The 10,769-nt window shown below is 43.7% G+C and overlaps 1 protein-coding gene across 1 annotated transcript; it reads right to left on the bottom strand.

Annotated features, from left to right (window-relative positions):
* Positions 1–334: 334 nt before the first annotated feature.
* Positions 335–3,865, bottom strand: LOC114615953 (leukocyte immunoglobulin-like receptor subfamily B member 3). Its single transcript, XM_028761533.1, has 6 exons — positions 3,768–3,865; positions 3,570–3,605; positions 3,104–3,388; positions 2,646–2,951; positions 1,373–1,657; positions 335–715 (listed from the first exon to the last, which is right to left on the bottom strand). The coding sequence occupies exons 1-6, from the start codon at positions 3,799–3,801 to the stop codon at positions 393–395; spliced, it is 1,269 nt and encodes a 422-aa protein (XP_028617366.1). The 5' UTR covers positions 3,802–3,865; the 3' UTR covers positions 335–392.
* Between the last annotated feature and the right edge of the window lie 6,904 nt (positions 3,866–10,769).

Here is a 10,769-nt window from a genome sequence, read left to right as displayed (position 1 = left end):
CTCTCTCTCTCTCTCTCTCTCTCTCTCTCTCTCTCTCTCTCTCTCTCCCTCACTCCATGGTTGGACTGAATGAAAGCATCCATACTGTACATTCACCCACACAACAGGGTCATATTCTCTCCTGAGTGTACTGTGGAGTTAGGCTTCACTGAGAGGGAAGGAGTGTCAAAGAGCTGTCCTAAAGGGAAAAGTGGATGACGAGAGGCTGGCTTCCTTATTTTTAGCTCAAATGACACATTATTTCATCTTGATAACCTGTGTCTCTGTCTCTTTTCTCTGACTGAGCACAGCTGCTACTCTTCTCTTCCTGCATCTGTTCCTAAGATCCCCTGTCTCATCCTGGCCATCAGCTTCTCAGCTTAACCATGAGAGGTTAGGCAGCAGCTAGGTACCTAATTCAATCTCTGTAGATCCTTACCTCTGATCAGGATGTCCAGGGCATCACTGGATGCTGACCACTCAAAGGAGAGGTTGTTCAAACCATAGCATCTGTATTGGCCTCCAGTGGAGTAGCTCACATTGTCAAGTGTAAAGTTGGCCATGGAGAGGCCAGTGTCCGTCCACTGGCTAGGGTGCTGCATGATGTTAGATTCCCCCACCTTGTACAGAGCAAAGCTGTCATAGTTGATGTCAGACCAACACTGCAGTGTGAGGCTCATTCCAGGGTCCAGGATATGGCCTTGGTGAGTCAGCAGAGAGGGCTTCTTGGACAGCCCTAGAGGGAAGGTGACAGTGACTGAGGACTTGGCTCTTACTAAAAACCTTTGACCTCCCATCCTGCCCAGCACATGTCACAGCTTCTCCCCAAGCAGGGCCGTGATTGAGTACACAGTCTCTCCATTTAGTCCTTCTCTACCTGCAACTCCGCAGAGGGGCAGGCCATGGCAAAGGACTTAGGGTCTCAGAAAATGATAGGTGAATAACAAGTAAGGACTTACCTGAGATAAGAATTTGTTGGAGCTCACTGGGTACTGACCACTGCTATGGGGCATGCTCATAGTGACCATAACATCTAAACGTCCCTGTGTGCTTTGGGGTCAAGGGTCCCATAACAAACAGGGCTTCATACAGTCCACTAGAAGGTATGTACTGTGTGTCCAGTGAGCTGGTGACATTCTCATCTTCCTGGTGAGTATAAATTTATCATAGTGACTCTGTGAGGCACAGTGGAGTGTCATGTTCCCTCCTACTGTCACCACAGGACTTGACAGTACAAACAGCATGGGTTTATAGTAGCCATAGATTCCCAGGAGAAAAGGAGGAAGTTTGTTACATGTCCTCACAGTGTAGCAATGTTCTCATGTATCACTCTGTGGGAGGGGAGTACTCCAGAGAGCAGAGCCTGGGGTTGAGAATCTGACAGTCCCCTCACCTGTTACCACTAGCTCCAGGGTGTCACTGGGCTCTGACCAACCAGCTGAGCTGTAACAATAACAGCGATATTGTCCTGCATGCTCTCTCCTCACAGAAGGGATGAAGAACTTGCCCTTGTTTCGAGGCTCCTGTAGGGTCTGTGTGCTCCAGGTTTCTTGGCTTTTCTCCTTATTCAGAAAACATATTTCAGCATCCAGGTTTCCCTGACACCAGATGGTCATGGCTTTTCCGGAGGGGATCACAGAGCCTGGTTCAGATTTGATGGTTGGTTTTTGGAGTTTTCCTACATAGAAATAAGAGAGAAGCATATGTGTGTGTTTGAAAATGGCACAGAGAATGTCCCACAGTGGATGTTGCTTTCCTTTTTATTTAATTTATTCTTCTGTAATGCAATACACAGGAAGAAGGCTCCCATCCTCTCCTCTTTCCTAATATTACACAATCCTCCACCACTTTCCTTCATCCCCAGATTCACTGTACCTCCATTTCCTTTCAGAGACTAGAAGGATTTTCAGTGACATTTACTGAATGTGGCATAACAAGATACAAGAACATTGGGCACATACCCTCATATTAAGACTGGACAAGGCAAACCACTGGGAGCCAAAACATTTCATGTGTAGGTAAAAGTGTCAGAGACATCTCCACTCCCACTGAACCTGAAGCAAGCCAGGTGATTGTGGCAAACACATTTAATCTGCACACTCAGGAGAGAAAGCCAGGTGGATCTCTGAGTTGGAGGCTAGTCTAGTCTACAGAGTGAGGTCCAGGACAGTAAACCAGGAGTACACAGCAAAATGCAACCCCCTGCAGCCAAACAACAACAACAGCAACAAAAACAAAACCATGCCAAACAGCCACAGCATGTGTGCAGAGATCCTAGGACAGACCCATGCAGACTCTGTGAGCCCTGATGATTTGTGCTTAGTTGGTTCTGTGTTCTCTGAGCTGAGTTCTGCAGGTGCCCTCAACGTCTCCACCTACTGCCATCCTTCCTCTCTCTGTTCTTCCAGATTCCCTTAACTCTAGTGAATTGTGCTAAAGCTGATCCAGATGAACAGAAGGCCTCATGAAGAATCATCTCTCTACTGGGAACTCTGGGCTTTGCTGTCATTCTCAGCCTTTCATTCTAAAACCTGGGGCCAACTGTTTCCTGTGCTGTGTGTCCAAGTTCTAATGAGCTCTGGATCCTCACATGCACACATACCAAGTGCTCTCTGAGGGACTGTATCATTTCAATATCATTCTGTGGAAATGGTGGGGTTCCTTACCTGAGACCAGGAGCTCCAGGGGTTCACTAGGATATGACCACACCTGTGGTTTGTTCATGTAATAGCTGTAGCATCTGCATATCCATCTCTGGTTGGGGGTCACAGGGCCGACAGAGAACAGGGCCTGGAACATCCTTGTAGAGTAGTTAAATTTTGAGACTTGCTTCCAGGAGAGCTTCTGTGGTCCTTTTACCATCAGAATGAACCTGTGATAATCCAACCGAGATTCACAAAGGAGGGTGACATACTCTCCCGAGGTCACCACATGGTTAGTTTGGGCTGAAAGGCTGGGTTTCCTGTAGGCTCCTAGGAGAGAAGTGGTAATGAGTTAAATGTTGCCAGCCCTCATTATCCTCCTTGGCTCTGAGATGGCAGTGTGGGTGGGTGGGCATTCCTTTGAACAGACACAAGTCTGGACAGTGAAAACCTGAGACCTGGAACCCTGTGTGTTCTCTCACCTGTCACCACCAGTTCCAGAGGGTCACTGAAGTCTGATGATTTAGCCTGGGTCCTATAGGAACATTGATACTGTGCTGCATCTTGTTGGTCTACATTTAAGAATGAGAATCCAGTCTTGTTTTCTGGCTTCTGTTGGTTCTTTGTGACTTTCCTATATGGATATCCATTTTTATAGAGAATGCACTCTTTGGCTCCGATGGTCTCTTCACACAACAAGGTCACATTAGTTCCCATGTAGACCACAGAGTCTGGGTGTGCTCTGAGAATAGGCTTAGGGAGGGACCCTGCAAGTAACAGAGCAGCTAAGACTCAGGACACCTACGTTCAGATTGCAGTCCTTAACCCCATGGCCTTCCAGCCACCCCCAGGAATAACACACATGTGGTGTTTTCCACCATCACTGCCCAGGTCTGGACCCTGGATACAAAGAGAAGAGCATTTCAGGAGAGCTGCAGACACACTCACCTCTAATCAATGGCATCCAGAGGCCCAGAGTCAGTCCTGGAAGAGAGTTCTTTGTAAGAGATTTGTCCCTAAGGACGAGCAAGACCCCTTCTCTGTAGAACTGCCTGAGACCCTGTGGTCTTCTGATGGGAGAGTGATGAGCTACTGGCCCTGGTCATTTCTAGACATCAGCATATCCTCCCCCTCTTCACATCTCACCAAGACACAGCAGGGCTGTGAAGTTGAAGGTCATGGCATCTCCTCTCAGAGGCTGCAACTGTGCTTGAGGGCAGAGGTACAGAGCCTTTCTGAAGGGATTGGGAAACAGGATATGGCCCTGAAGGCAGGGCTGTCCTTATGATGCGATCACATTTCACCAGCCCCACAGGAAGTGGAAATTCTCTCCTCATACTCTATTCTCTGACTTCCTCAATTCTGTGACTAGGCCAGGCAGTAGACTCTCTGCAATCAGGTCTTACACAGATGACATTTCCTCAGCTCACCATGTCTGCCTCACCTGTGCTCATCACTGTCAGAGCCATATTGTAGCAAACATGTGTGATCATGTCACACAACAGTACAAATTTAAGTGTGGTTTTGCTTTGTTCCTTTTCACATTTTTACATGAAATATTTCCTTCTTTTCAACATTTTTGATGTTTCTGAGAAGGGTCCTGCTGTTTGTATCTGCCTGGAGTAAGATTTACAGCCTTTTCTTCATAGTCGCAAGTGATGCATTAGCATTGGGCACTATAGCTTCTGTTTGGTTTTTTTTTTTCACATTTTTATTTTCCTGTACAATTTTAGGGATTCAATTTCTATTCATTTACATAGTGTTTATTTTTTGTGTTTGTATATTTTTTTGTATATGTACATGCATGTGTGTCAAAGAACATCTGTGGAGGTCAGAACATAATTTCAATAATAAATTTTCCTTTCACCATGTTGATCCTGTCAATCAGAGTCAGGTCTTAAGTTGGCAGCAGGCCCTTATATACTGAGCCATCTCACTGTCCCTACACTTATCATCATCGTTTTCCTAAGTCCTTCTGCTTAGTCAACAAATTATGTGGTCATGGAGATACTAGTGAAAACAGCTCTCCAGGTTTATTGGAACTGTTTGGGATAATGGTGGTTGCTGTATGAATATATCATGATTCCTGCTGAAGTTCAACACACACTGGTGCAGGCATGGGCAGCATTTGGGAGCACCACTGTATCATTGTGTTGCAGTTGTAAACTTGAGAAGCTAGCAATGGAGTTGCTGGAGGATGGCAGCACACAGGCCCAGCACGAAGTACGGGGTGGAACTTTCTGGATGTTGTAGGCAGCCAGGGTTGTGTCTCCCTCCATCTGCTGGTGGGAAATCTCAGCAGCTGCTAGAGTTTTGATAACATGACTTCTTAGTCCTGAATCCTCAATGGTGACACTGAATTCAACCTCAAAAATGATGGACTTCCCTTCAGTGCCTTGCCAAATATTGACATGTTTGTGTCTGCATGGTAGCACAGTTCAAAAGAAAGAACTCAGTAAAATTGTGTTTTTTCTGTTTATTTTTCTGTGTTAGGGATCGATGGAACAGCCTCCAGTGTTTTCAGTACATAATCTACCAGTGAGCTACACAACTGTTTTACTCTGTAGTTTTCAATGTTTGGTGTTTTAATTTTTCTCTGTTGACTTTTTTCCTATGCTGATAGGTTCAGTTATCTTTGTGGTTGTATTCACACAGTCTTCCGCTATGTAGTCCTGGTTGTCCTGGACCTGGTTATGTAGACCAGTCTAAACTGGACCTCATAGAGATCTCCTCTCTATGCTTCCCAAGTGCAGGGATTAGAGATGTGGGACACCACAATGAGTCCTGTGTTTACAATTTAAACTTTCTAAAAATTTTATTCCTGTATATATTGTGTTAATTGAATCTTCATTCCTTCATCTTCCCTTCCCCTTACCCTATCCATCCGCTTACCCTCCTTACTAAGCTGAATTTATTTTTGATTCTTCCCTTGAACTTCATTTTCTTAAAATGTGCTGCTCAATCTCATGAGAGTTCTCATTTTTCCCTTTCATTTAATAAATTTGTGTATTCTTTGTTTTTCCTGTGGCTGAGGTGCTTCTTGATGTGAGCTCATCTTAATCCAGAGACCTGTTCTGTGACCTGCAGTGGGGTGTCCTGGACAGTGTTGTGGGTGCTTTGTGGGTTGGAAGCTTTTTGCACAGTGGTGCACTTGGTCTGAACCCATTCTTGTGGTTTTTGGGGATGGCTTATTGATATTCTACCTAGATTTCCTGTCTATTGTCAAAGTGGTTACAGTGGTCTGAATTATCTCGTTGTCTGTCTCTTCCTTAATGTCTGACTAAGCATGTTTTGTGTGGGCGTTTCTGTCTTAAGGATTTAGTTTTATATTCATGTAATTTACTCGTATGAGTATTTTGCCTAAAGTGTTTGTATGTGTGTGTCAGTTTGTGTGTGTGTGTGTGTGTGTGTGTGTGTGTGTGTGTTTGTGGTGTGTGTTTGTGTGTGTGTGTGTAACATGTGTGTGCATTGAATATGTTGTATGTAGAAGAGAACACTGTATTCTCTGGGACTGAAGTTACCAGTGGTTGTGAACCATAATATGGGTGCTTGGGCTTGATCTCAGGTCCTCTGCAAGAGCAATCAGTGCTCTTAACCGTTGGGCCACCTCTTTATGTCTGAGTAAACTTTCATGACATTATATTTGCCAATTATCTGATTTTTTCCTTTTGTCCTCAGGTTGTCATATTTTTCTTCTGGTGTAACAAGTACATTACTCCAAATCTCATTTAAATATAAGCTTAAATATGGTGTCAATCTTTACTAGAATACCATCTCTGTTTCTTCCTCATTTTTAGAAATCAGTTGTTCAAAATGTTAAGCCATGCATTTTGATTTAACTCTTTCTCAAACTATTTCCTCTTCCATTGTCCTTCGGACACATCTAATTATCTGTTCTTTCCTTCTTGTATTCAGTGTAGTTTGTGCCATCTTTACATAATTAGCCAAACCTTTAATGAAAACTGACTCTTTCTTTTCCAGGAGCTCTTAGGTTCCAATAGCTCATGACCTAATGGTGCAATCTCTCGTTTTCCATCCACATGCTGGCTTTAGTGTGTATTGGGTTTTTATTGGTCTTTAGATACTGTCCAGACACTGTGAGCTCATGTGTTCAACCTTTCAGCAATGTTCAGAGAATAGTCTTCCTGTAGTCATCCATCACCTCTGGGTCTTAAGATTTCTCAGCCTCCATTTTTGTAATGATCCCAGGCTAAGAGTGTGTTCTCTGAGGAAAATCTTCTAACTCAGCATCACTTTGAAGGATGGGCCCAGGGCTAACAAGTTACTTAATATTTTCCCATTTTTTTCTGAACCTAAAAAAATCCATGTTGTTTATTGTGTGGCTGTCTATATACATCATCTATCAAATGAGAAAAGTGATAAATTAGTAAAGTACTTGTTTGATTTCCTGAGAGGCCTGGGTTTAATCTCCAGCTCTGCATATTTCTGATGTGATAGCTCATATCTGTGATTTTATTCTCCACCTCTTGGACTTAGGAGGATTAGAGTTTTAGGTAGTTATCCAGTGAGCTTGAGTCAGCCCAGGATATATCAGACCATTTTCCATAAATCACAAAAAAGTTCCGTAGAGTATGTGAGTATTAACTACAGTTTATGTCTGTGTTTTGTCTTCAAACCATTAATGATGAATACATTTACTATAAAGATCCCAGACTCGAAGTATATGCTGAGTTTTATTTTTTATATCCCTTTTTATTTTTGGTTTTTGGGGGTTTTTTGCTTTTGTTTTTGGTTGGTTGGTTGGTTGGTTGGTTGGTTGGTTGGTTGGTTGGTTTTTGTTTTGTTTGTTTGGTTTTGTTTTTTTTTTTCTTCGAGACAGGGTTTCTCTGTGTAGCCCTGGCTGTCCTGGAACTCACACTGTAGACCAGGCAGTCCTCCCACTCAGAAATCCACATGCCTCTGCCTCCCAAGTGCTAGGATTAAAGGTGTGCGCCACCACTGCCCGGTTTCATATCCCTTTCTAAGGGGCAGATTTTGTCCTAGCTCCCACACCCCCATCTCATGACCTCTGTGAACTGTCATGCCCCTTGTGTCACATGGATATGGCACCTCTTTTCTGGCCAGTTGTTTTTCTTGACCTGATAATAAGTGATGGGTCACGTCATGTGAACCAGTAAGACTTGCATTCAGTGCTGTGAGCTCAGTCTCACCATTCTCCCCACAGGAATGAAGCTCAAAAGGAAAATGTGCTGCCCTCTCCTAGTTAGATTATCCGTGCGAGGAACTTGACTCAGATGACTTGTGGCACACAGGGCCTCTCATCACTCTTCTGTGATGCAGAGAGTTGGCAGAGACATCACACTTGTTAGTGGATGTGAACTCCTTAGGACATTGTGTCATGCTTTTTCTCCAACATTGCCCCATGGACTCCTGTTGATGGCCCCACACATACGTCAGTCTCTGAGCACATAGTGAGAAGGACTCTGCTTGGTTAGACCTACATAGACCCCCCATATACTCCACTTTCACAGGCTTCCAGCTAGTCCCCATGATGCCCTTCATTGATCTCAGTTCTCACTCTCCACCCTCTCCCACCTTCCTCTCCCCACATCTCACTGCCATTCCCATTTCCCTCCTCATCTTTTCTCCTACCCACCTCTAATGGATATTTAGTTTCCCCTTGTGAGTGAGATTTAACAGCCTCTCTTGGGACCTCTTTCTTACCCTGTTTCTTTGGGTCTGTGGATTGTAGTGTGGTTTCTGCCCTTCATAGCTAATGTCTTACAACCGAATACATACCATATGTGACTTTCTGGTTCTGGGTTTCTTCACTCAAAATGATATTGTCAGGTTCTACTCATTTGTGGGCAATATTTGTGATGGTTCTGTTTTCATTAGCTGAATGGTATTCCATTGTGTTGATGGACTAAATTGTTTAATCCATTCTTCAGATAAGGTACATCTAAGTTGTTTCCAGTTCCTGGCTATTATGAATAAGGCTGCTATGAACACTGATGAGCAACTATCCCTGTGATATTGTGTGGCATTGTTTGGGTATATGCTCATTTGTGCAAAGGCTGAATCTTGATGCAAACCTATTCTTAATTTTTTGAGAAACAATCCAATTGATTTCCAAAATGGTTGTCCACACTTGTTTTTCCTCCAACAATGGAGGAATGTTCCCTTTCCTCACATCCTCACATCCTCACCAGCATATGCTATCATTTGCATTTTTTTATTTACTTCACCACACCTCCCCAGTCTTTAGGACTTCCAGTCCCTTGAAGGTTAGGTGCATCTTCTCTGACTGAACTCAGATGTAGCAGTCTTCTGCTGTATCTGTGTTGGAGGCCTCATATCAGCTGGTGTAAGCTGGCTGGTTGGTGGCTCAGTTTCTGAGAGATCACTGGGGTCTAGGTTAGTTGAGAGAGCTGGTCTTCATATAGGGTCACCCTCCTCCTCAGCTTCTTCCAACTTTTCCCGAATTCAAACACAGGTCTCAGCAGCAACTATCTATTGATTGTGAGTAAATATTTGTATCTGACTCAGCTGCTTCTTGGGTCTTTTGGAGGGTGATCATGATAGGCCCCTTGTTGTGAGCACTCCATAGCCTCAGTAATAGTGTAAGGCCTTGGGAGATCCCAATTTGGGCCTGTCACTGGATGCCCTTTTCCTCAGGCTCTTCTCCATTTTTGTCCCTATAATTTTTTCAGACAGGAACAATTCTGGGTCAGAGTTTTTCCACTGTGGGATGTCAACCCCATCCCTCACTTGATATCCTCTCTACTTGAGGTGGGCTCTACGAATTTCCTCTCTTCACTGTAGGGCCTTTCCTGTAAGAACTTTCTCTTCGAATTCTTAGAGACTCTCACCTTCCTGGTCTCTGTTACTTTCTGGAGTGTTCACTGACCTCCTACCTCCAAAGGTTGCCTGTTTCCATTCTTTATAAACATAGTAAAAGCAATGTACAGCAAACCAGTAGCCAACATCAAACTAAATAGAGAGTTACAAATAGGAAAGGAAGAAGTCAATATATCGCTATTTGCAGATGATATGATAGTAGAATGTGGATGCAAAAGAAGTCACACAAAAACACAACCCAAGCTCAAGATACAGGACTTAGTTCCAGCCCAATGCTAGTGAAGATTCAGGAGAGAAACCTCCCTACCCCAGCATCATCCTGTTCCTGAGAAACAACAGGAGTCATCCTCAGCTGGGAAAATCCTGAAAGACACATAGGATTGTAGGTCTAACACACCAGAGTCCATCTCACTATGTGCTCAGTGACTATGGTGTATATAGTGCCATCGATGGGAGTCCATGGGACACTGTTGGAGAACAAGCATGACCAGCATCAAGAAGAGTTCACCCTGCACCTGGTGCTGCACCTGTGTGGTAGCATCTTTCAGCAACTCCTTTGCTAGCTTCTCAAGTTTACAACTGCAATATGGAGATACACTGGTGCTCACAAATGCTGCCCATGCTTGCACCACTGTGCCTTTTACTGCAGCAAGAAGAATCATGGCCATACTCATACAAGGACAACTTACATCCCAAGAAAAGCAAGCCTGGCAATATTTTAGGCCCAGGATAACTGGAATAATTTTGTTTTATGACTGAAGCAGAAGGACTTAGGAGAATTATGAGCATAAGTGTTGGGCCAGTGAGATGTCTCAGTATATAGGTGCCTGCTGCCACCTTTAACTCCTGAGTTTGTGGTCGATGGGATTAACATTGTACAAGAAAAACGATTACTCAGGTTGTATTCTGATATACACACACACAGAACATTGCAATGCCTAATTGTAATATATCATTTAAGAATGTGAAGCAAAAAATACTTTAAATCTTATTCCAAGCAGATATACAGCAGGACATTTCTCAGAAACATCAAGAATATTCAAAAGAGGAAATTGTTTCACATAAAAATGTGAAAAAGAACAGAGCAAAACCACACTTAAATTTGTACTGTTGTGTGAGATGTTCACACTTGTCTGCTACAATATGGCGCTGAAAGTGATGGTCACAAGTTAAGCAGCCATGGTCAGCTAAGGAAATGTCATCTGTGTAAAACAAGTGTGCATAGGGTCTACTGCCTGGCCTAGTCACAACATTGAGGAAGTCACAGCATGTTGCCTGAGGAGTGCAGTTCCCTTTCCTGTGAGGCTGCTGAAATGTGACCATGTC

The sequence above is a fragment of the Grammomys surdaster genome, unplaced genomic scaffold, assembly GCF_004785775.1.
Source record: "Grammomys surdaster isolate TR1022 unplaced genomic scaffold, NIH_TR_1.0 207565, whole genome shotgun sequence".
NCBI lineage: Eukaryota > Metazoa > Chordata > Mammalia > Rodentia > Muridae > Grammomys > Grammomys surdaster.
The sequence above is the reverse complement of the archived record's forward strand: the minus strand, read 5'-3'. Positions and strand labels throughout refer to the sequence as shown.

What these genes read in the sequence shown, in the direction of transcription:
- LOC114615953 (XM_028761533.1), bottom strand. Translation starts at nt 3,801, where the DNA reads ATGACCTTCAACTTCACAGCCCTGCTGTGTCTTG. An exon ending in CTGGATGCCATTGATTAGAG is followed by an intron (nt 3,389 to 3,569) that starts GTGAGTGTGTCT and finishes TGTTACTTGCAG; the next exon opens with GGTCCCTCCCTAAGCCTATT. An exon ending in CCTGGAGCTCCTGGTCTCAG is followed by an intron (nt 1,658 to 2,645) that starts GTAAGGAACCCC and finishes ATTTCTATGTAG; the next exon opens with GAAAACTCCAAAAACCAACC.